Here is a 26135-nt window from a genome sequence, read left to right on the forward strand (position 1 = left end):
ATTATGTTCCACTACCAGATCTATCTCGTAAATCAGAGCCGACAAGTTCAGCGCTCGTCACTGTTTGATGCCAGCATCCTAGACCTGGAATGATTACAATAAGTTCTGGATTTGGGAACTCTGTTTTAAACAGACAGGAAATGATAATAATAATAACAATAATAATGGTTTGTTAGGTGCTTACTATGTGCCAGGCACTGTACTAAATGCTGGGAGAGATACAAGGTGATTGGGTTGGATGCAGTCCCTGTCCCACATTGGGCCCCCAGTCTTAATCTCCATGAGATGAGGTAACTAAGGCACACAACTTTGTATTCCCAGTTGGAGCACCTGATTTTGACTGCATAAAACAGCTTCCAACAGCCCTGCATTGGAACAAAAGGTGTCTTCAACTTAGCAGACAAAGGTGCGGTGAGTAACACACCAGGAAAATTGCTCCTTCTCTTTCTATTCATCAGGGAAGAATTCCCCAAAGAGGTAAGAATCCTATGGGGCTATCCAGATGTGGCCATTTTGGTGATCTGAGGTGGGGAGGGAATTCCAGGCAGAGGGTGCAGCTAGCAGAAGTTTCAAGAGGTGGGAAGAGGGTTCCCAAACAAAAGGAGAAGCAAAGCAAAAGGAATGGAGGAAAAAACAAGGAAAGTGTGGTAATTGTGCTGGGGTTTCTGTCTTTAAAATTCCTTAAGATATCGAAAGCTGAAAAGGTCTTAAATCTGCACTTCTGGGTTTTCATTTTCATCTGAAACCCAAACTGCACAATCACAGTCTCTCTGGGAAGTTAGTCCAGCCCTAAAAGAAGCTCATTGATTGGTAAACTAAATAACACGTTCCGCTTGAAGCCAAAATCCTAGATCTGGAATGATTACAATAAGCATGTTCTGGTTGGGAGAACTGTTTCAAACAGACAGGAAATCACTTAGCGAGAAGACAGTCTCCCCTAGAAGGCTAAAGAGCAAGGAGACAAGCATCTTGCTCTACGTCGCAAGGGGCTGGGCACACGGCTTTTCCAAGCTGCAAGCCACAGCGGGTTGGCATGTCACGGTACAGAGGGGATGCGATGACTCCCATGATGCGGACCGTATTTTTCTTTCCGATTCCACCACCCTGGGAGTGTCATAACCTTGTGTCTCTCCTGCCAACTTCTACCTCCCTCCCATTTCACGACACCGCCACTTGGCTTTAGTTGTCCAAACCGCAGGCTCGCCTGAGACACCCCCAGAAGCAATATATTTTTAAATATATATTTGTTAAGTGCTTACTGTGTGCAAGGCACTGTACTAAGTGTCGGGGTAGATTAGAGATAATCAGGTTGGACACAGACCACGTCCCACACAGGGCTCACAATCTAGAGAAGTAGCCTGGCTTAGTGGAAATGGCACAGGCTTGGGAGTCAGAGGACGTGAGTTCTAACTATTCATTCATTCATTCAACTGTATTTATTGAATCTGAGTCCTAACTCTGCTTCTTGGGTCGATTTTGAAAATGTCACAAACAAAGCCCTTGGATAAGACAGCCATCATCTTATTCCGCGTCCCCCGAGGAGGGAGCGGTTAAAATGACAAATACACATTTCGGGAGCTGAAATTTTTAAAATTTCCCATCCGCCCTTTAAGATACCTTTTATTACAAATGCACCTTCCAGATTTGCCAGGCCTGGCTTCCACACTCCGGTCACTGATTGTCACCAGATCTGTAAGGATTTGGGATTTTAAACAAATTCAAGGGGCTCCTTGTAGACTAGGAGAGTCTGTCATTTTCTAGTCTTGCTAGAGCATTCCTGGATATTTTGAGTTATTCCCAGTATATACTACAAAACAAACGCGCATAAACCCAGTACCCCAGGAAGGTTTAACGAGTTAGTTTGCAGTCTAGGATCGAATTTAAATCTCTGCCACAAATCTTAACTGCATTTTAACCTTGAAGAGCTAAAGTGCAATGATCATTAGGATCCTTTTCAAACTTTCACCCTTTTAAATGTCAGAAACTTTGATGAAAGCTCGTGTCCTTGTGGGATGGAGAATTCATCATTTGTATTATTAATCTCTAGACTGTACCCTCCTTGTGTGCAGGGAATGTGTCTGCTAACTCTGTTGTATCGCACATTCCCAAGTGCTAAGTACAGTGCTCAGGAGCTAGTAACTGCTCAATAAATACCACTGATTGATTGATTAATCACTGCCCGGGCACAGACACAAAATATAAAGTCTTTGGACACTCAATCGATTCATAAGCTTCATTTTCGAATCACGGTCCTTAGAAAACTTGGGGGCCCTGGTCTGAACTTACCCATTCAACTGAAGAGCACAAAAGTTTGGCAGCACATTCCATCCTCACACCTTGCAGATGATCTCCATCTTTCTGTCGACTGGGTCAGGGTAAGACCTGGGAACTGGCATATATTACAGCGGATTTGGTTTGTTGGAAGGCAGAGATCCCAAAGAGTTCCTCAAGAACAACATGTTCAAACCACCTGCATTCTGAAAGCTGCCAAACTTGTGCAGAAGCCTAGAATCACATCAGAGGATGAATCCTTTTTTTTTTTCAGGTGAGTAATGAAGAAGAAAGTCACCCCTCATTCAGGACACTTTGCGGAAAGTGTGGAAGTTTTTCATACACATCATCCTGAACACCACTATGAAGAGATCGAAGATTATGACACGATATGAGATGCCCCCCTGCCAGAGGCAAAACCATAAAATAAGCAAGAAATTAAGAAACAAAACCCCAGGAATGTCTGCAGATCTAGTTTCTAGAACAACTTCCTGCTTTGCTTCCAAATCTTCACAAAGAGGGAGGCATCTTTCCAACTCTTCGGGGGGCACTTGGCTTGAATAGAAATGATGACAAAAGGGACCCCCAGAAATGGAAAACTGAGTTACAGCATTGTACGATAATGAGTTTACAGCATTCACAGAACAGGCACCAGAAATAAGAGTACAATAAAACATCAGCAAAAAAGCAAATATCACAAACTAAATGCTGCATAACTGATGGCGGAAAAGGAAAATACTAATAATTATGGTATTTGTTAAGCGCTATTTGCCAAGCACTGTTCTAAGCGCTGGGGTACATACAAACTAATCACGTTGTCCCACGTGGGGCTTCAGAGGCTTAATACTCATTTTACAGATAACTGAGGCACAGAGAAGTTGTGTCTTGCCCAAGGTCACACAGCAGGCAAGTGACGGAGTCAGGATTAGAACCCACGTCCTCTGACTCCCAAACCCATGCTCTTAACAGTAAGTCACACTGGCAATCTACCTGCAACAAAATTGATTTTTCAAGTTTTAAACTTCCAACCGCCAAGGACTTTCCCATTCAGACGGTGGAATTTTATGTATTCATAGTTGCGCTCTAAATGAAAGACAGCTATCGCCGCAACGAAAACAAAGAGTACCACAAAGTACACTCTTGTAGTTAGAGAATTCCAGAATGAGGGTGGAAGGGACTAAAGCTTTCCAGGGAAGGAGACTGCACAACTACGATCATTACCACAGGTTCTGTTCCTATTTAACCTAAAGTTTGCAGGCTGAAATCATACCAGATTTTCTTATCCTTCACTTTGAGGTGATAATAATAATCATCATCATCATCATCATCATCAATCGTATTTATTGAGCGCTTACTATGTGCAGAGCACTGTACTAAGCGCTTGGGAAGTACAAACTGGCAACATATAGAGACAGTCCCTACCCAACAGTGGGCTCACAGTCTAAGAGGGGGAGACAGAGAACAAAACCAAACATACTAACAAAATAAAATAAATAGAATAGATATGTACAAACAAAATAGAGTAAAAAAAAAAATAATAATAATAATGGCATTTATTAAGCGCTTACTATGTGCAAAGCACCGTTCTAAGCGCTGGAGCGCTGTTTTAAGCGCTGGAACAGCAGTTCTCCAGTGGCTGGTTAACAATCTCTCCGACATTACCAAATTAAATTACATTTGATCCCACTAAAATGAATCCCAGAAGGACCCTGGAAGAGCTGGAAAGGGTTTCCAGGTCATTTGGTCCAACCCCAAGGTTCCCGGGAGGATACGGAACGCGTCCGCGGTTTAATTCGTTCATTCATTCAATCATATTTACTGAGCGCTTACTGTGTGCAGAGCACTGTACTGTGCTTAAAATAATTATGGAATCTTTTAAGCGCTTACTATGTGCCAAGCACTGTTCTAAGCGCTGGGGTAGATTCAGGGTACTCAGGTTGTTCCACATGGGGCTCACACTTTTAATCCCCATTTTACTTATTTTGTTGGTATGTTTGGTTCTCTTCTCTGTCTCCCCCTTTTAGACTGTGAGCCCACTGTTGGGTAGGGACTGTCTCTATGTGTTGACAATTTGTACTTCCCAAGCGCTTAGTACAGTGCTCTGCACATAGTAAGCGCTCAATAAATACGATTGATTGATTGATTGATTTTACAGATGAGGTAACTGAGGCCCAGAGAAGTTAAGTGACTTGCCCAGGGTCACCCAGCAGAGAAGCGGCAGAGCCGGGATTAGAACCCACGTCCTCTGACTCCCAAGCCCGCGCTCTTTCCACTAAGCCACGCCGCCTCTCTATCAAATTGTAATATTTTAGAATACGATTTTAAGCTTCCAAAGATAAAAGAGAAATGTTAAGTCACCAGAACACGATTTGACACTGTGGAAAAATAAAATCACTAAGCTTGAGTTCACTTTTAAATCCAAACTCCGGAAGTAAGACATCCTGCTCAATCATCCGGGGACATCTGGCAATTAAATCGGAAAATTTACCAGAGCTTTTAAAAGTAAGGCTTTCGGTTCTTCATGCGAAATCACGCCGACAATTGCCAGTCTCTGCTAAGCTTTTTGAGAAAAACACTGCCAAAATCAGGGAAGGCTACTAGTGCTCAAACCAGTAGGATTAAAGCTCTACTCACAACTCTGATGAGGCCGGGAAGTAGAAGCATGGCCTAGTGGAAAGGGCATTCATTCATTCATTCCATGCGTGCTCTGCCCGCAGTAAGTGCTCAATAAATACGATTGAATGAATGAATATCCCAGTGCTTAGAATACTGTTTGACACATATTAAGTGCTTCACAAATATTACTCCATTTTATTAATGATGCGCATATATCTATAATTCTATTAGAGAAGCAGCGTGGCTCAGCGGAAAGAGCACAGACTTGGGAGTGAGAGGTCATGGGTTCTAATCCTGGCTCCGCCGCTTGTCAGCTGTGTGACTTCGGGCAAGTCACTTCTCTGTGCCTGTTCCCCTCATCTGCAAAATGGGGATTCATTCATTCAATCGTATTTATTGAGCGCTTAATCAATCAATCAATCGTATTTATGGAGCGCTTACTGTGTGCAGAGCACTGTACTAAGCGCTTGGGAAGTACAAGTCAGCAACACAGAGAGACAGTCCCTACCCAACAGTGGGCTCACAGTCTAGAAGGGGGAGACAGAGAACTAAACCAAAAATACTAACAAAATAAAATAAATAGGATATGTACATGTAAGATAAATAGAGTAATAAATATGTACAAACATGTATACATATATACAGGTGCTGTGGGGAAGGGAAGGAGGTAAGATGGGGGGGATAGAGAGGGGCAGAGCACTGTACTAAGCGCTTGGGAAGTACACGTTGATTCATACTGTGAGCCCCATGTGGGACAACCCTGATTACCTTGCATCCCCCCCAGCGCTTAGAACAGTGCTTGGCACATAGTAAGTGCTCAACAAATACCAACATTATTCTTATTATTTATCTATTTTGACGGTATTGACGCGTGCTCAACAAATACCAACATTATTCTTCTTATTATTACTTATTTTGATGGTATTGACGCCTGTCTACTTGTTTTGTTGTCCGTCTCCCCCTCCTAGACGGTGAGCCTGTTGTTGGGTAGGGATTGTCTCTAGCTGTTGCCGGATTGTACTTTCCAAGTGCTTAGTACAGGGCTCTGCACACAGAAAGTGCTCAATAAATACGATTGAATGAATGAAATGCCTCTTTAAAAAAACAGAATTTTGAGAATGAAAGGAAGTGGGTTATTATATACAGAAAATCTTTCTGTTGAAAAACGACATTGCTGCCGGCCAACTTCACCCACGGGTTCACAACTGACAGTACCTCCCAAGATGGGCACCCTATCATCCTTTGCTCTGTAACCGCACGTGCAATTTGCAGCATTTTCGCACTGCTCCAATCACTCTGTCCCCGTCCTCCGCACACGTCCTTGTTTTTGGTTGTGTTGCACTGTCTTTGAAGTGGTTTAATGTATTACGAAAATCAGGAAGGCAGAATTGCTTAGGGGCAGATCATACATCAGAAATACGGGAACACTATATTCTATGATATTTTAATGTAACTTTACGAGCAGTCAATAACTTTTTTACAATATCACATCAAGAAAGACTTCCATCAAGTGAGAATCAAAAGAGACAAAGGCAGATTATGGAAGGATTCTGAAGTTTAAATTGGATTGGGGATGAGGAAAGGAAAAAGCAAAAGCAATCCCCAAACAATAAAATTGAAGGAGTGTGATATTTGAAGATGTGAGTATTCGATTTGTAAGAAATCTTGAGAAAGATAAAAAACAAAACCCTACTGTACTGGTGAATGGGTATGGTGAATGTACTAAGCGCTTAGTACAGTGCTCTGCACACAGTAAGCGCTCAATAAATACTACTGATTGATCGAATGGCTACGTACAACTCTGGGACAAGAATCATGCTTTTTACACTATTGTGCTCACCCAAGCATTTAGTACAGTGTTTAGCATAGAGTAGGCACTTAATAAATACCACTGATTGATCTCTCATTTTATCCATTGATCTCTCTCATTTTAAGGTCTTGTCTAACCTTTAGGGTACATACCCTAGATTTGAATTTTGGGATAAGAATTGGAGTGAAATGAGATTGGGGTTGACTTTTCATTTCAAAGTTAGAGTCCTGATGGATTTTTAAGCCCCCTGCTCTCCACACCAACCGGCACCTCACCCGTCAATTGCTTCATCACCCACTATCTTCCTCCCCGCTGGTGGGCTCCTTCCCACAACCACCAATTGTCAGCTGTGTGACTTTGGGCAAGTCACTTCACTTCTCTGTGTCTCAGTTCCCTCATCTGTAAAACAGGGATAAAGACTGAGCGTCCCCCGTGGGACAACCTGATCACCTTGTATCCTCCCCCGCGCTTAGAACAGTGCTTTGCACATAGTAAGTGCGTCACAAATGCCATCATTATGAAGTCAATCCCTTCAAATAAATTTACCTCCTCCAGAAATTCTTCCCCGGTTAACAAACAGCATTTTTGTTAACAAAAGCTTTAACAAATAGCATTTTTTTTTTTAAAAAGAGAAAGCATTATGGTCCCTTAGACATCTGAGTTGTCGCTCCTCCCAAAGTGCTTAACTTGCCACAGATGAGTACGGTGGTATTGGAAGACTTGGGGTGTGTGTATACTCAAAGACACACACATACATATTTGGGTTACAGATGCAGGATTTGACGAATGTTGCCATGGTTCACTAAACAAAAATTTCTAGTGCTCAAATGCCCTCTGCCTCTCCATGTGTTTGACTTACCTGTTTCACTTCACCTTTGGTACAGCCCTATCTGTGTTAACTAATCCCAATAGCATTAAGGGGGCAGCCCCGCTCATTCATTTTGGTTTTCACTTTGTTGGTAGACAGACAAGTCCCCTATCATATTCACTCAATAGTATTTATTGAGCGCTTACTGCGTGCAGAGCACTGTCATAGCAGAATGCACTTTTTATACCCAAGTTTCTAGGACCGTGATTTTAAATAATGACTAAATTCACCCTCACAAGAGTTAAGAAAATGCCCCTCCCGGAACTCGAATGATTAATTTGGGAAACCCAGACCAATTCATCATTTTCTAAATTATGGAAATTCCCTGGGACGTGGGGCTGGGGGGTACCCTGCACATGTAGAGAATGATGGGTTATAATAAAAAAAAACACCGACAACATAATGGTAGTGGGAAGGAGCCATTATACTTAACCTTTAAAACCGAAAGACATACTATGCAACAGTAGATAATACAGTTACAGGCGTTACTGATAGCCTTATTGTTCCTCACAGCAGGCGAAGACAATTGCTCCTATTCCCTGTTACCAATGGTTGGCAACTTTTAAGTAGATCGTTTATGTAATTCAGGTTTCACAGCTGCTCAACACACAAATGTACTCTGAAAGATCATCTACCGTTATGCCGCTTTAACGAGTGGCCGTCATCACCCCTCTATTTCATCGTTAAGCATCCACCATGCCCGGTGCCTTCAAAAACCAAGTTCAGCCCAGTCTCCCCCCTCCAGGATCTTACATTTCTCAGACATTCTAGCACTTGAAGGCTAAAAGGGCAAATTTGATGGATGTCACTGGATGTGGTGTATTGGGATGTGGCTTTTTTTCTCCCATTCCAGGCTGTTTTGGTACATTCACACCCCTCAGGCAGCCACATTGATGCCAACTTTCTTGTCTGTGTAACAAGAGCCTGCAACCCGCCACCCCCCTTACCTGTAACAGGCCCTGTGTCGCTGGGGAAGAGACGTACAACTGCAGTGACAGCGACTCCGCTTCCCACGGTGCTGTTTGGGTCAAACCCACTCGGTCGACATCGCGACCAGGAACGGCAGATTCATTAAACGTGTGGTCCAATCCTCCTCTTCCTTCCTGCCTTTAAAGAGGGCAAACTAGCCACCTGCCACCTCACGTTTGCTGCTGCGCACGCCTGTGTAGAAAAACCCTGCGGGTCACTTCAAACGTTAACTGACCGCCGGCCTCCAATACGACTGAACTCGGCTGTTCAGTTGCGTGAGAAAAGAGTGTTCCCCTAATGACTCCTAGAGAAACACCACTGTGTGTGCTATGTTACAACCGGGATGAGTTGGGCTCTTCCCAATTCAAATGTTAAGGATAACCCTCTAGATTAGATTTATCAAATAATACAGATCATTCAAACCTTCAGGGTCTGTTTGTAGTACTGATTAGGCAGAGAATTTTATGTCAAGCATTAACAACTTTGGAGGCTATATTAGTGGCTAATCAGACAACACTAGGTAAGATCCATATTATTTATTAGATATACTTTAAGATCCCCTTGTCGATCTCTTTCTTTTTATATTTAAGTGCTTTGTACTAAGCGCTGGGGTGGGATGTGGGCTAATCAAGTTGGACACCGTCCATGTCCCACGTGGGGCTCACAGTCTTAATCCCCACTTTACAGATAACAGAAAAGAGAAGTGACTTACCCAAGGTCACACGACAGAGTGGCGGAGCCAGGATTAGAACCCAGGTTCTTCTGACACTCAGGCCCGTGCTCTATCCATTAAACCACACTGCCTCTCTTCCACTGGAACACCTCAAACCCCCACAGTACAGAACTGCCATTTTTAAACGAACGCATCAGTGGAGCATGAAATACTGAGACCAATATAGGATTTAGAACGAGGAAGGATCTTGGGGAAAAGGAAATGATCAGGACACGAACCAATTTTCAATGAAGCCTAAATATGACAGAAACTAAAAGCACAGATGTCTTGGCTGTATTTTAATAACCACAAAACGGGCAAACGTCCATTGTTTCATTTCCTTCTCTCGGCTGTTCAGTCGCGTGAGAAAAGAGTGTTCCCCAAATGACCCCTAGAGAAACACCACTGTGTGTGCTATGTTACAACCGGGATGAGCTGGGCTCTTCCCAATTCAAATGTTAAGGATAACCCTCTAGATTTATCAAATAATACAGATCATTCAAACCTTCAGGGTCTATTTGTAGCGCTGATTAGGCAGAGAATTTATGTCAAGCACTAACAACTTTGGAAGCTATATTAGCGGCTAATCACACAACACTAGATAAGATCCACATTATTTATTAGATATACTTTAATGGTCATCACAAATCAGTTTTAGGCACTTCTTGAACATACTGTAAAAATGTCCCTATCAAATAAAATACATCCAACGGACATGAACATGAAGGAATAGATTTTTCAGTACGATACACAAGAAAAGAACCGATATAAACACTGTATGACTAACCTCAGGTATCCTGACACCTTTCCACAAGCTATTTTATAAATATATGCTTAGTCACTTTTAATCCTTGGCTTCTTAAATTTCCAATTTGTCTTCCATTTTTTCGACTGCTCTATCAATGACAGAGATGCACTATCTACTATCCTTTGGAGTCCTGACATGATGATGCATTCTTTCGCTGAAAAGCTTTGTTTTCGAAGGAGAGAAGATTTTCAAGTCACATTAGAAGATATGAAGTTCAAAATTTCTGAATATTTGCCAAAGTTCTTCATTTCATAAATCCAATTACAGTAGACCGGCCCATTATACTCATTTTTTTGAAAACCGCACATAAAGCATGCGCTGCTTCACAGACAGCTGTTTTACCTTCTTAAAATAAACATTACGAGAAAGCACTGTGAGAGTTACCCGGAAAGGTCTGCCTTTAAAGGCTAGAGAAAAATTTAAAAAATCTGATTGTTCACAAGAGTTTCCTACTGGAATTGTCAATTTTTAACGCTACACTTATACTTTGAATTATAACTCAAGAAGCTTCCCTTTATCAGAATACCAATGTAGTGTATCACTTTAAAAACAAGCCCGTTACAAGTGAGTTTCTCCAAATCTTGCCAATACTACAAATGCAGGATTGCTTCTAAAGCAAAGCATTCCTCTCATTTAATTCCATTAAATACAAAAAAAAAAAAAAAATGCTGATTGGTCTTTTTGAGAAGACATTGAAAAGTAACATGAACTTTTCAACTCTGTCGAGATGGCGTCTCATGCGTGAAGTAGGCTTCGTTTTTTTCCATTTAAAGACAGTTCGGGGTCAAATAATGGTAGTGTCAGATGTCCCAATCCAAAAAAAACACAAAACCCCAAAAAACCCTTGTTTCAAGATAGTGGTCTGTCTTTATGATTGACAATTTATGTACTCTGTAATCCCTGAATGCATTCTCTTATGTCACGAATATGACATTCGTGGTAGCCTGCAGTGGAGCAAGAGAAAATTAAGTCACCTTGTCTCTCACATTTATGGACAATCACACTTTGGGCATGACTCTTGACCCAAATTTTAAATACTTTATCTAGTTGCATAAAATTGGAATTACAAGACAGTACGACCGTATAGGCTGGTGACTCCCTGAATAGGAAGCAAACAGTAATAATAATAATAATGATAATAATAATTTTTTAAAAACTCACCCTTCCATCTCTCCTGTACTCTCCCAAGAGTTTAGTACGGTGCTCTGTACACAGCAGGCACTCAATAAATACCTCTGACTGATTGGTTAGGAAGGGCAAAAAGTGTGCAGTGATTCTTCCTTTTATTAGGATTTACCGAAGAAGTTGGGTCATCAAACAAATGCATAAAGATAAATACTACGCAAAAATACTATGCTAATACCTGGCTATGGAAAAAAGTTTGAATATTGAATTTTAAAAAATTTATTTATGATTCACTTGGCAAAAAACAAAATGACCTGTATATCATCATATCATTAAAAACAAGAGTTCCACTTTAAAAATGATACAGGCTAATAGGAAAACTTGCAACCTAACAAATACGTTTTTCATTTATCCTTGGATATCCTTCCAGTAGGAGTTTTAATTTTATTAGTTCCCTAATGTATTTTCTGAGACAAACTCTAAATTTATCATTATTCAGACCATGAACCACTGATTCCCTGATATAACATCCAGAACCCTTGAAAAGACTGGTTGGTATTCACTTTTTATACTATTTCTTGCAAATTCTCTGAAATGCTAGTGAGGAACAATCTTGAAATTTTAGAGAAGTAGAGATTTGAATATAATCAACGTGAGTACTTTCATATTATAGGTTAGGGAAAGAGGCGGTTCAAGTTTAATGGCAGAGGGTGGAAAAAAAGAAAAAAAGAAAAAAGAAACCCTCCACAAAAACGTAACAGTTCTAATAAACTAATCTGCACAAAAGTCCGCTGAGATTGGTGGCTGGTCAGATGATTTGCAAAAACATCCCACTGTTCAGAACCAATCTGAAATCAAATTGTTTTTAAAAAAGACCTCGCAAGAATTTCCCTTCTTCTGGCTTGTTAAGCAACTTTTAGGTGGGTGAAAAGCATAAGACATTTTAGCAGTAATTTCAAATTTATCCAAACACCACCAATGACCCTCAACATAGCGGAAAAACAAAACAGTGCAAATAAACTTCCCTCAACCAACAGACTTTGGGAGTTGCTATTAGCCATCAGGAGCATCAAAAATCTCTGCTGCCTGACCAGTACACATTTCTCACGGGTCTTAATCTCACTGCTAGAGAAATCTCAGAGGACTACCAGAAGATGAGCATCCATGCCCAAATAATCCTTGCAATATCATTTTCCAAAATCTCTGGGAAAAATCTGGGGTCAATTCTTTGGATCAGAATACATTTTTTGAAATACACACGCACACAAATACATATATATATATATTTATATTCATAGAGCATCTTTTCCCCATTATTAACCTTGAAAACCCCCCCACTGAATTCTCATCACTGAATACACATTAAGATTACCAGAAATTACGTCAGCTCCAAAATAAGAGACATTTTGGAAAAAGGCGAGCCACCGTTTCATCTCGCTGCTCCGCTTAACTCTCCTCCTGCAACTGGTGCAAGAATGAAACTGATGAAAAGAATGACATTTTCCATTCCTCTGTGTTGTGATTGGATTCTTGGGTTGCCCAAGATGTAGGACCTCAATGGGTTCCTGATCTGGGCTAAGTTAAAAAATATGGAAAGCCAGCAGGAGAATGTGAGAATGGCATATTTCCTCCATCAAAGTTACAACTACTCTTACTCCAGGCCGACGTATGTAGGCTGTTCATTTTCCTCTTGATCAGAAATCAAAGTAGTTAATCTAAACCTGAGGACTAGACACAATGAACATACAAGTCTATGCCAAACATATTCTTATTGGTAAGATTACAGTTTTAAAATACTGGAAGGTCAATATACGTGCCATTGATTTGTTTTCTGACTTATTGGAACAAGAAGTGGACGACATTCAACAAGGGAGGGGTTATACTGACAAAGCGTAAAGGTTAAAAAAAAAAAAGTTCCTTCCTCTCCTTTTATACTCACCACAGACTACACAATGTCCTGAGAGGATTCATCGTGAGAGAGAGAGAGAGGTCAATCGCAGCTTTAAGACCTAACTTTGGAAGAAGTCCATGTGAAACCAAACCGGAACGTTCATCTTTGTCTTCCAAGTGGCCTTAACTGTCGCTTCTTCTAGAAAAAGTTTGTAAATCCGTTTATTATAAATATACCTAACCCACCAGTTTTTGCAGCTTTCAGGTTAATTATAGTCCAGCACTTCGAATATGCAATGTCTGTGAAAAAGAGGTCAGCAGTGATCATCTGATCTTAAGTCTTGACATCATCCATTCAAGTCCTTGGCACAATCTGCAGAAAAAATGAAATTGTGGAATTGCAAAAAAAAAATAAAAAATCAGTTGAAGAAGATACGTTTTAAAAAGGCACTAAATCATCAGACAAATGAGTTGTGCTTGTTTACAGCTGAATTCTTTGACTTCTAAACAAGCAGAAGATTAGTGGCAATTGCACAGAGGAAAAAATTTGCTTCAAACTATTATTTTGAAATTAAGACAGTTCCCCTTGCTCCTCTCAATCAATCAATTCAATCCATTTTATTTATTGAGCGCTTACTGTGTGCAGAGCACTGTACTAAGCGCTTGGGAAGTCCAAGTTGGCAACAGATAGAGACGGTCCCTACCCAACAGGGGGCTCACAGGCTAGGAGGGGGAGACAGACAACAAAACAAAGCATATTAACAAAATAAAATGGAATAAATATGTATAAGTAAAATAGAGTAATAGAGTTCTAGACTGTGAGCCCGCTGTTGGGCAGGGACTGTCTCTATATGTTGCCGACTTGTACTTCCCAAGCGCTTAGTACAGTGCTCTGCACACAGTAAGCGCTCAATAAATATGATTGACTGATTGATTAATAAATACGTACAAACATATATACATAATACACAGGTGCTGTTGGGAGGGGAAGGAGGTAAGGCGGAGGGATGAATGAATGAGGGAGGGGGGGATTCATTCATTCATTCATTCAACCCCAGAATGCCAACCAGGTTCATAAGTAAGAGCTGTACAAGTTTGTTCCTGGAAAGAGATTTAGTGGCTTTGGCAAATCAATCAATCGTATTTATTGAGCGCTTACTATGTGCAGAGCACATAGTAATTTGAATTTGGCAAAATTCAAGAGGGGTAAGAAGAGAAAGGTAAATCACTGCCTTCTGCCCACTAGACGCATTTTTCATTTCCCACTCACTGATATCTAATCTAGGCAAACAGCGAACAAATAGCCAGCTCTGAATGTCCCCCACCACACCGTCCCCCCCACTACTGGAGAGGAGAATGGACATGGGTAATGAAAACCTAAGAAGCAGAGTGGGATGTTTCTACGCAATGTGGGAAGGCAGCCTTGGGGTAAGTGTAGTAGAGGGGAAGAGCATCCCGGAGAAACTAAGTCCGGAGAGAGCTACTGCTACCAACTGCAGAAGCAGCACGGCCTAGTAGCTAAAGCACGGGTCTGGGCGTCAGGGGACCTGGGTTCTAATGCTGGCTCCATCACTTGTCTGCTGTGTGTCACTTCACTTCTCTGTGCCTCAGTTACCTCGTGTGTAAAATGGAGATTGAATCGCCAATCATATTAATTAAGCACTTCTGTTCATTCATTCATTCAATCGTATTTATTGAGCGCTTACTGTGTGCACAGCACTGCACTAAGCGCTTGGGAAGTCCAAGTTGGCAACATCTAGAGACGGTCCCTACCCAACAGCGGGCTCACAGTCTAGAAGGGGGAGACAGACAACAAAACAAAACATATTAACAAAATAAAATAGAATAGTAAATATGTACAAGTAAAACAGAGTAATAAATCTGCACAAATCTGCACACTTCTGTGTGCAGAGCACTGTACTACACGCTTGACTAAAATACAACCACAAACATTCCCTGTCCACAACGAGCTGACAGTCTAGAGGATTAAGACTGTGAGCCCCATGTGGGATATGGATTGGGTCCAACCTGATTAGCATGTATCTACCCCAGCGCTTAGTAATCATAATAATAATAATGGCATTTGTTAAGTGCTTACTATGTGCAGAGCACTGTTCTAAGCGTCGAGCACTGTTCTAAGCGTCGAGCACTGTTCTAAGTACAGTGCCTGGCACACAGCAAGCGTTTAACAAATACCAGAAAATAAAAAACACAGTGCAACAGGTTGGAGGGCAAGCAGGTGAGCCCAGTGAGGACGAGACACCGCATGGAACTGTTCATCTTACAGTCACCCCAGCTTTTAGCAAGGACTTAAAATACCCTAACTAAATGGACAATCCATTCTCCAAGATTAAACTGACTAGGTGGCTCTACTGTTTATATTTAAAAGACCGCTCTTTGATAGCTGAGTGATCTACTGAATAGCTTCCCTGCAGGGCGGAAGTCGCGGACTAAGCCCCACTTTTCCTCATTTCCCACTCCCTTCTGCATAATAATAATAATAATGGCATTTATTAAGCACTTCTATGTGCAATGCACTGTTCTAAGCTGCATCACCTTGACTTGCTCCCTTTGCTCTCCCCTCCCCCAGCCCCACAGCACTTATGTATCTATCTGTCATTTTATTTATCTGTACTGACGTCTGTTTATTTGTGTGGACGCCTGGCTCCCCGCCTCTAAACTGTGAGCTCACCGTGGGTAGGGATTGTCACCGTTTAATGCAGTATTATACTTTCCCAAGCACTTAATACAGTGCTCCGCACACAGTTAGCGCTTAATAAATACAACAGAGTGATATGAATAAATGAGGAGGCCGGTGGTTTATGCAAAATGGGAAGATCTGAGGTGATGGCTCTTCTCTCACTTCTCCCTTCCATCACTTTCCCCAGATTTGTGCTGGTCTGGAAAAGGTACGGGAATTGGACAAAGGGGAGCTCTCACTTCCACTTCTCATAATAATAATAACGGCTATTTGTCAAGCACTTACTATGTGCCGGACACTGTTCTGAGCGCTGGGGTAGATACAAGCAAATCGGGGCGGACAAAGTCCCTGTCCCACACTGGGCTCACAGTCTCGATCCTCATTTTGCAGATAACTGAGGCTCAGAGAAGTGATGTGACTTGTCCAAGGTCACTCAGCAGACAAGTGGCAGAGCTGTGATCAGAGCTTATGACCTTCTGACTATCCACTATGCCATGCTGCTTCCGATGCCACCCTGAGCCTACATTCAGCAGACCACTGATGCCAGGGCACCAATTTGAGGCTCAAGTCCTTGGAGAGGGCAAAACTGCCAAAGCTGGGGGCCAAAATGTTCTCGCAACAAGCTACTCTAAAAATCTAACTCAGATGGTATATTAAGAAAGACACCAACTCAGATCCTGGGTGCACGTTTTAACATTCCCTATGGTTTCTTCTTTTTTTCTTCACACAAAGTGAATACTGAAAATGAAGGCAAAGTGTTTATGAGAAAATTTCCTTACCCTTCCCCGGTGAGTGCACAGCAAGCCTGGATGTGCCACTGGTGATCTTTAATAGACGTTAGTTTCAGAAACTGGGAGATTTCTGCAACAGTCATGCATTGCTTAACATCTTGCTTGTTAGCAAAGATCAGCAAACCGGCTTTCTTTAGATCCTATGGAAAAAAAAAATTATCCTAAATGTAAAAGGACGATTTATTTCTCCCTGAGGCACATTTCCAAATAGTTCAAATTATATTAATTGGGATCCATTTTCATGACCTTAGCCAGAATGTTGCCCTTAAAACTAGTTAAAAAAAAAGAGAGAGATGCTCTCACCTTAAAGACTGACCCATATAAATTCTGAATGGAAAAATTCATATTTCCAAACACAAGAAACAAGGGAACAGTGTACCTAAAATACTTTTTAAAGAAAAGGACTCTACCCGCCCCCATCACAACTGTGGGCCTCTTACAAGTGCAGTTACTAAGGGTCTCCTTTTTATACACGTAAAAAAGGCCCATTCAGAAGAGTGACAGTCACAGTACTCTGGCTCAGTGGAAAGAGCCCGGACTAGAGGTCACGGGTTCAAATCCAGGCTCTGCCAACTGTCCGCTGTGTGACTTTGGGCAAGTCACTTAACTTCTCTGGGCCTCAGTTACCTCATCTGTAAAGTGGGGATTAAGATTGTGAGCCCCCCATGGGACAACCTCATCACCTTGTAACCTCCCCAGCACTGCGAACAGTGCTTCACACATAGTAAGAGCTTAATAAATGCCATCATTATTATTACTAACATTAACTTTTCGCTAAATGAGGTTTGTTCAATTATCCTGTTTCTAAGTAGTCTTCTACCAAAAAAAAAAGAAAAAATTGGGGTCATCAATAATGATGTCCTGGATCCCAAGATTTTCTGAGTAGCACCGGAGTTATCTGGCAGGGCTGCTCTAATTTAGACACTGAAAGTTAGTGCCACCTTCAAGTTCAAATCTCCTCAGGAAATGCAAGGCCATTTCTATTCTCCAGAGTTCCAGCTGCGGGCCTGACATCTTTGAGAAACAATGGCCTAGTGTGTTGCATCGGGTCAGTATCTACACTGCTTCTGACCACAGACGGGGCATTAAGATCACAAACGCAGGGCTGCGACAGCTGCGGAAATACCCTCCTCCTCACTGGCGTGGGAGGAGCCTTGGTTTCCCTTTCGCTTTCTGCCTTCCCTTCTCCTCTCCACCTCCCTCCAACCCCCAGCACTTCAACTTCCACGGACATTTCGGCCCAAACGTGGTCTTCCTCACCCGCGATCATATTCAAGGGCACAATCTGTACTCCTCGGCCCAGATGCAAAAGCGGACTGTCCCACCTCTCTTCGCGGGCGGTGGAGGACAAGTGTCAGGACATTTAAGTTACACAACAGTCACTAATGTTTCTAGGGGTTTACACACTAAATCCTCGCATCGCTCTGAAGACTTCACGGTTGTTTCCGCAGTTATATTGGACCTGTCACAGAAATGCCTAGACATCATGACAAGTGTGCTATTTTAGCAGCGAACAATTCAAAGGAAGGCAGGGAAGACTATTTTCCTTTCCTTTAATTACAGCTCTATCATAAGCTTCAGAAGAAAGAGCAAACCGGGTTAACAATATAGAACATAGCACGCTACAAAAAGGCAGTTCCTGTATTTGTCATCATCATCATCATCATCATCAATCGTATTTATTGAGCGCTTACTATGTGCAGAGCACTCTACTAAGCGCTTGGGAAGTACAAACTGGTAACAAATAGAGACAGTCCCTACCCGACAGTGGGCTCACAGTCTAAAAGGGGGAGACAGAGAACAAAACCAAACATACTAACAAAATAAAATAGAATAGATATGTACAAATAAAATAGAGTAAAAAATATGTACAAACATATATACATATATACAGGTGCTGTGATTGTCATAACAATTCTCTGAGCTACAAAGTGCACAGTGATGTTTTTGCATCCAAAACTTTGAATCGATCAGTGGTAGTTGATGAAATCTCTTGAAACTGAAATCTCTTGATTTGTTGAAATCTCTTCTAAATAAAAATCGCCAAACTACTTTCCCTAATACTGGGAGGAGAGCTATAAAACTAGGTGTTGGTCACCAAGTCATTAGCAATCCCTACTGGCACAGTGAAAAAATAAACAAACTGCAATAACCTGTTCTTATCAAGATGGGGCCCCAAGATAACTCACCAGGAAGAGGATCTATTTTGATGAAGACATTTGAAGAGAACCCCCACAAACATTAGTGTGTGATATTCAAAGCACAGTTACTTATGAGCATGACTTTTAGACTGTGAGCCCACTGTCAGGTAGGGACTGTCTCTATATGTTGCCGAATTGTACCTCCCAAGCGCTTAGTACAGTGCTCTGCACACAGTAAGCGCTCAATAAATACGATTGATGATGATGATGACCAGCTCTTCCCAGGTGGCCTGCTAGCTTGGATTAATTCAGGATAATAATACTAATTGTAGAATTATTAAGCACTTACTACGTGCTGGGCACTGTACCGAGCACTGGGGCACATACAGGATAATCAGGTTGGACACAGTCCCCGTCCCACATGGGGCTCACAGTCTTAATCCCCATTTTACAGCTGAGGCGACTGAGGCCCGGAGAAATCAAGCGACTTGCCCAAGGTATCACAGCAGACAAGCTGTGGAACCAGGATTAGAACCCACATGCTCGGATTCTCACGCCACTAGGGCAAGCTAACTGGTTGATAACACTCTATATGATTAAATCATACATTGATTTTTAAAATGATCTCAGAGCCAGTAAAAAATAAATACAAATGGGAGATAAACTGTGATCCCACTCCCTCGTCGTGTTTCCTATTGAAATAGTTGAGCTGTTTTTAAATAATGAAATGGAATATTTTACTGGAGTTTTACTATTTGGAGGGCATTTAGTCTTCTAGACTGTGAGCCCACTGGTGGGAAGGGACCATCTCTATATGTTGCCAACTTGTACTTCCCAAGTGCTTAGTAGTGCTCTGCACATAGTAAGCGCTCAATAAATACGATTGATTGATTTAGATTTTAAGAGCATCAATGGAAGAGAAGCGATAGGAAAAACTTTTCTATTACACACAACTGGGGACAGTTTGGGATCCCAAAACTCAAAATACTGTATTTACTCCTACAATTGCCTCCATCGCACCATTATTTTTTGTACCCCATAACTGTACGTAGTAATAGGTGAACGCACGGGGGAAGGAAGTGGAGATGGGTCACGACATGATAACATATCCACTCCTGGGGAAGGGAGTTTCCTCTCTGATGTGGGTTCATTCCCTGGAGAGGAGAGTAGAAGGGCCAGAACATGAATACACAGTGGAGAGAAGCTCCCCTCTGGACTGTAAGCTCGTTGTGGGCAGGGAATGTGTCTGTTGACTGTTATACTCTACTTTCCCAAGAACTTAGAATAGTGTTCTGCACACAGTAAGTGCTTTAATAAATACGACTGACTGATTCATCATGTGCCCCCTAGGCTGTGGAGCACTTAACAGTAATGGTATTTGTTAAGCGCTAGTCACAGGTGTTCTCTAAACTTCCTTTCCCTTCTCCTCTCCACTGCTAAACTTATTATTGTGCAAAAGAGAGGGGCAACCAAGTGAGTAAATATGGGATTTCAGGTGTTTGCGAAATAACAGAGCGTTGTTTCCTGTAGGGTCTTACAGAGGTATTTATGTCTGTCTCCCATCCTCAAAATTGTTAGGTCCTTAAAGGCAGGGATCCTGTCTACTTAGTTTCTTGTAGTCTCCCAAGCACTTAGAGTGTTCCGCACAGTGAACCCTCAAAAAAAATACCACCGACTGACTGATCAATTAATCACTCACATCTTGGAAAATATCCACAGTTCCCAAAACATCGGGAAAACCCAAATGAACGAAAATAGACTGCAAACTGACTCCCACACTAGCCATCCACGGTACTTAAGCACCTGTACGGAGCACTTCTGTCAAATGTATTTGAAGCATCCGTCCAAGTAACCACCCTAAATTCACACATACGTGATTCCTCTTCCCATTTATTTCCTGCATGTCGAATTAGTAACCATAAACCAGTTTAGGATTTATTGTTCTGCTCCTCAAATCTCCTGGCAGATGGAAAAAGGCTCAGAACCCATCTGTGTCCCAGTGGTATAGAGGTTCCAGAGGCAGGCCTGGAGGCAGGATGGAATTACAAAGCCTCATCAACAGTACCTTCACCCACGGGACACTATATCCACTTAATGCCAGTGGAGTTTTGGGAGGGGGGGGATTTCTGTGCAAATTTGACCCCAAAATGTATTTTTCAACTCTAAAATGATCTTCCAAACCTACTCTTGCTCCATGTGCTCCGTGGGCAATGACTGGCTGCTGTCTTGCTGATAAATGAAGAGAGACGGTGGACAGATTGCGGCTTTTAGAAAAGCAACAAAGTTGAGTTCTTCAACCACCCACGCCATCTCATCATGCCCACTTGAAATAATTGGTCGAGCTGAAGGATTTAGTAAATCACCGAAAACGGCTGAGAAGTAAGACAAGATACTTCAAGCGAGGAAAGGTGCTTAATTAAAATACCCCTCTGCTGTAAAGAATTTTCTACAGAATGCCTTCATCGTGCTTTCCTTCTCATTTTATTTTTTTGTCCTATTGAGTAGGCGAGTTATCATTCAGGCTCCACATCTGCAGAAGTTTTCTGCTGATGTATTTTACCGGTGGGGCTCTACTCCCTATGCGCTGCTTCCTCCGAAGGCATATGGAGCATATGCGAGGTAAATAAAAATGGAAAGCTAAATCAACAACTGTACAATAATGTGTTCCAGGCTCCCGTGTATTCATGCACTGCTGTAACTTCCAACTCAGGGTCCCAGCAGCTGCGAGGCTAATCCGTGAAGTGACATGTAAGGTGCACCCTCCGTTACCACTAAGTCAATCGTATTTACTGAGCGCTTACTGCTTGCAGAACACTGAACTGAGCACTTGGGAGAGTACAACATAATACACAGACATTCGCTGCCCACAATGATCTTACAGTCTAAAGGGGGAGAGAGTCGTTAATATAAATGACAAATATGTACATAAATTAAGAATATATAAATTACAGATAGAGCTCTACTTAAATGGGGCAGGGCAGTGGGCTGCCCTCCCTAAATGGGGCTCAATCCACATAATAATAATAATAATGATGGTATTTGTTAAGCGCTTACTATGTGCAAAGCACTGTTCTAAGTGCCGGGGAGGTTACAAGTTGATCAGGTTGTCTCACAGGGGGCTCAGCTTTAATCCCCATTTTACAGATGAGGTAACTGAGGCCCAGAGAAGTGAAGTGACTTGCCCAAAGTCCCGCAGCTGACAGTTGGTGGAGCCGGGATTTGAACCCATGACCTCTGACTCCAAAGCCCGGGCTCTTTCCACTGAGCCACGCTGCTTCTCACATGGAATTGCCTGGGTGTACGTGCAGTTCGATTTCACTCGAGTTTCACTGGGGAAAGGCCAACTGCGGCTTCCAGGTAAAACCTCAAAGAACCTCACCTGTGCTCCTGTCTACATAAACCAGGACTTCCTGAGATTCTCAGCATTCCTCACGCAGGAGCAGCGTGGCTTAGTGGATAGAGTATATGGGCCTGGGAATCACAAGGACCTGGGTTCTAATTCCGGCTCTGCCGCTTGTCTGCTGTGCAACATTTAACCTCTCTGGATCTCAGTTACCTCACTTGAAAAATGGTGATTAAGAGTGTGAGCCACATGCGGGACAGGGACTATGTCCAATCTGATTAACTTGTATCTCTTCCCCCGTGCTTTAAAACAGTGCTTGGCACATAGTAAGTGCTTAACAAGTACCATAAGTATTATCATTATTTATGTTGCCAATTTGTACTTCCCAAGCGCTTAGTACAGTGCTCTGCACATAGTAAGCGCTCAATAAATACGATTGATGATGATGATTATTTATCCTTAAGGGGCTGTTTCTCAGCGAGAGCGCTCCAATATTACTTGCAAACTGCCGCCGCTACCCCGCGGCTTAAATTTTAAGCTCCCAGAATTGGTCAAAAGACGGCCATGGGTATGCAGAACAGAAAAGATACAGGTATATGAGAAAAGAGAAAGAAGCGTTTTATTTAAATCAATCAATGGTATTTATTGAGCACTTACTATGTGCAGAGCACTGCACTAAGCGCTTGGGAGAGTACAATACAATGGCAGCAGATAAATTCCCTGCCCACCGTGAGCTTACATTTTTTTTTTTGTCCAGAATACAATTCACCGTATTTCTGGCTGCAGGTAAAACCAATTCTGGCCTAGAGTGGGTCTCCCAGCTTTACTACTACTACTACTAATAATAATGGTATTTGTTAAGCGCTTACTATGTGCACATTTAAAGCCAAGGAAGGATCAAAATCTTAGGAAAACAACGGCAATTAGCGTTTCACAAGCTGAACCCCCCCTGGGGATCCCAGGGTCTGTTGGGGTCAGCCTGAGCTTCAGGCCGCCCTCCTTTCTTCACAACGAGAAATGGGGGAAACTCCACCTCACCAGAAGCATAAGGGTGGGCACAAGCCTGCCATTCCCCCGATCCAAGGCTCCCTCACCATAGTTGGGGGCATCCATGGGCTGGGCCACGTCCCCAACCAACCCTGCGAGCCAGAAGCCTGTGTTCCCTTCATTAAACGATGGCCCTTCGAATGGGGCAGCCTAATCTGGGGCAGGGAGAAGTGTGGCCTAGTGGATAGAGCACTTGGCACCACAAGGGCCTGGGTTCTAATCCCCGTTCGGCCATCTGTCTGCTGCGTGACCTTCGGCAAGTCACTTCACTTCTCTGGGCCTCAGTTCCCTCGTCTGTACAGTGAGACCTATGTGGGGCAGGGACCGTGTCCAACCCAATTATAATAATAATAATAATAATCATGGCATTTATTAAGCGCTTACTATGTGCAGAGCACTGTTCTAAGCACTGGGGAGGTTACAGTGTGATCAGGTTGTCCCACGTGGGGCTCACAGTCTTAATCCCCATTTTCCAGATGAGGGAACTGAGGCCCAGAGAAGTCAAGTGACTTGCCCAAAGTCGCACAGCTGACAATTGGCGGAGCCAGGATGTGAACCCATGACCCCGGACTCCAAAGCCCGGGCTCTTTCCACTGAGCCACGCTGCTTCTCATCTTGTATCTACCCCAACATCTGGAACAGTGTCTGGCACATAGTAAGCACTTAACAAATGCCATTATTATTACTGCTATGATAAACTGCTTGAGAGCAGGAATCATATCTAATAATAATAATACTGATGGCATTTGCAGAGCGCTTACTATGTGCAAAGCACTGTTCTAAGCGCTGGGGGGATACAAGGTGATGAGGTTGTCCCACATGGGGCTCACAGTCTCCACCCCCATTTTACAGATGAGGGAACCAAGGCACAGAGAAGTTAAGTGACTTGCCCAAAGTCACACAGATAACAATTGGCAGAGCCGGAATCTGAACCCATGACCTCTGAGTCCAAAGCCCGGGCTCTTTCCACTGAGCCACGCTGCTTCCAATTCTATTCCATTGTCCTTTCCCAAGTGCTTAATAGAGTGCACTACGCGGAGTAAACCTTCAATAAATGCCACTGCCTGACTTTCTCTCACTGTTTAAATTTGTCTAAAATTGTGCTTGTGATTTTTCTCCAGGTGTCACCTTCCCCTTCTCCTACACTGTGAGTCCCAAGGGGCACTCCAGACTGTAGACTACTTCTCGTCTACTGCACTCTTCCAACTACTGCAACTGTGCCCTTTTCAAGGAAGAAACTCCTCACAAAAACACTGACAAAGGAAAAGCTACTCACCTCATGTGCAAGCATTTTATAGAGCTCTTCTCGGGTTACGGAGATCCTCTCTCTGTCTGTGCTGTCCACCACAACTATTACGAACTAAAAATATCAAAAAAGGCTCATTAAGAATTACACAACCCTTTTTCACAAGTAGAGGACCATACCGCTTGAATCCTCTGAGACCATCAAACCTGATTGTGCCCACATAATTGGCTCGGAAAACTACAAATGTCAAGGAGAGGGGCTCTCGTGCGTAAGGACGGCACTGACGGCAAGTCAAGCTCGAGTTGTTTGCTGAATTCCGAACCAAGGAAATACTTTCTGGATGCTAGCGCTTTTCGGGTGAACAGAAACCCTACTAAGACCTGATTCTAAGATACGTACAATTCGGCCTAAAACTTGGCATCAATAATCCCACACAAAAACAAATGTCAGAAGTTTATGAAGTAATTTCATTATCATGAACCTTGGTGGCACCGCTATGTATGCAGTTCTTCGGGAAGAAATAAGAATCGGCTCCAGAGTTCACAGTCCTCCCCTTGAGCGGAGGGCTGCTTTAATTAATCCTGTGAGCCACCAAAACAGCAACGAGGGAAATGGAGCAGCTCTGGCCTAACTGACCTGCCCCATTCTTGCACTCGCCGTGGGTCGATTCCATCAGGATCCTTCCTTTAATATACCCAGGGTTCCTTCGGAAGATGTTCACCTATCTGTCTTCAAAAAACACAGGGAGCCTGTCAGTCTCAGTCCTCCTCGCCAGCAGTGGAGTGGATAGCGGGACACACCTCCACTGTGTGTCCATTTAATGGATAAATGGGTGGGGGCCATTTTCATCCCTAAACATTTTGATCGTGTTGGTTTCCACTGGACTACCGCCTACAAGATGCATTAATACGTCTTTTAGACTGTGAGCCCACTGTTGGGTAGGGACTGTCTCTATATGTTGCCAACTTGTACTTCCCAAGCGCTTAGTACAGTGCTCTGCACATAGTAAGCGCTCAATAAATACGATTGATGATGATAATACGTCATTTCTTCCCTTTCCCTACTTGGAAACATGATCTAATACGTCATGTAGGGGGAGGGAAAGAGATTTAGAAAACATTTTACAAACAGTTCTTTGCTTTCACCGGCTCTTCCGAACGCCCACTTGCTTTTCTGCGGGGAGGGAAGACACGGAACAATTCTGCGTCGTCAACTTAAAACAAGATGCATTTCCTGTGCCTTTAACACTCTCAAGTGAGAGGCGCTTGGCAATCTTTGCTCTATGATCTCTTTAGTGGTTGGCAAATGTTCTCTAATGCTCTGAACCTAGGTGTAACCAAATGAACGGTCTGAGAAGACCGCCTCGGAAAGGGGCAACGGGAGAGATGGTATGAAGGTCCGCAGATCAGTTCTTCTCTCTGGGCTCTTACCTAGCTTGGTTGGAAAAATATCTTAGGATCTTACTTTTAGCATCTGCAACGTTAATAAGCTCCTTCTTTTGGGGACAGAACCCACGCCCCCATACTCTGCAAAGCCAGGCTGGCATCTCACTTGTACTCCCCTGTTACTACACGCTCTTAAAACAGTCTCCTCAACTTGAACAGACGAACGGCTCCGTCTGCGTAGATTTTATCAAACCTTCATCCTTGCATTCCAAAGAGTGCCCGAACTCCTCAAATTGTTTCGGTGGTTCATACGGCAGCACCACTGTGGAGCATCACCAGACCTAGAACTGCACCAGGAAAAAAGCGCCTGCAAGGGCAGACACACGTGGCTTGAAAACGGAGTGAATTCACT

The 26135-nt window shown here is 42.8% G+C and overlaps 1 protein-coding gene across 1 annotated transcript in view; it reads right to left on the bottom strand.

Moving 5' to 3' along the window:
• Positions 1-9848: 9848 nt before the first annotated feature.
• The window catches only part of ARL5A (ADP ribosylation factor like GTPase 5A), a 32191-nt gene continuing 15904 nt past the window's right edge, over positions 9849-26135 (bottom strand). Inside the window, exons 4-6 of the mRNA XM_038751275.1 lie at positions 24369-24452; positions 16550-16701; positions 9849-13442 (exon numbers count right to left, since the gene is read on the bottom strand). Of these exons, the coding sequence (XP_038607203.1) occupies positions 13394-13442; positions 16550-16701; positions 24369-24452 (285 nt within the window). The 3' untranslated portion in view covers positions 9849-13393. The remainder of the gene's footprint in view (positions 13443-16549; positions 16702-24368; positions 24453-26135) is intronic.

Source organism: Tachyglossus aculeatus, chromosome 9, assembly GCF_015852505.1.
Source record: "Tachyglossus aculeatus isolate mTacAcu1 chromosome 9, mTacAcu1.pri, whole genome shotgun sequence".
Classification (NCBI taxonomy): Eukaryota; Metazoa; Chordata; class Mammalia; order Monotremata; family Tachyglossidae; genus Tachyglossus; species Tachyglossus aculeatus.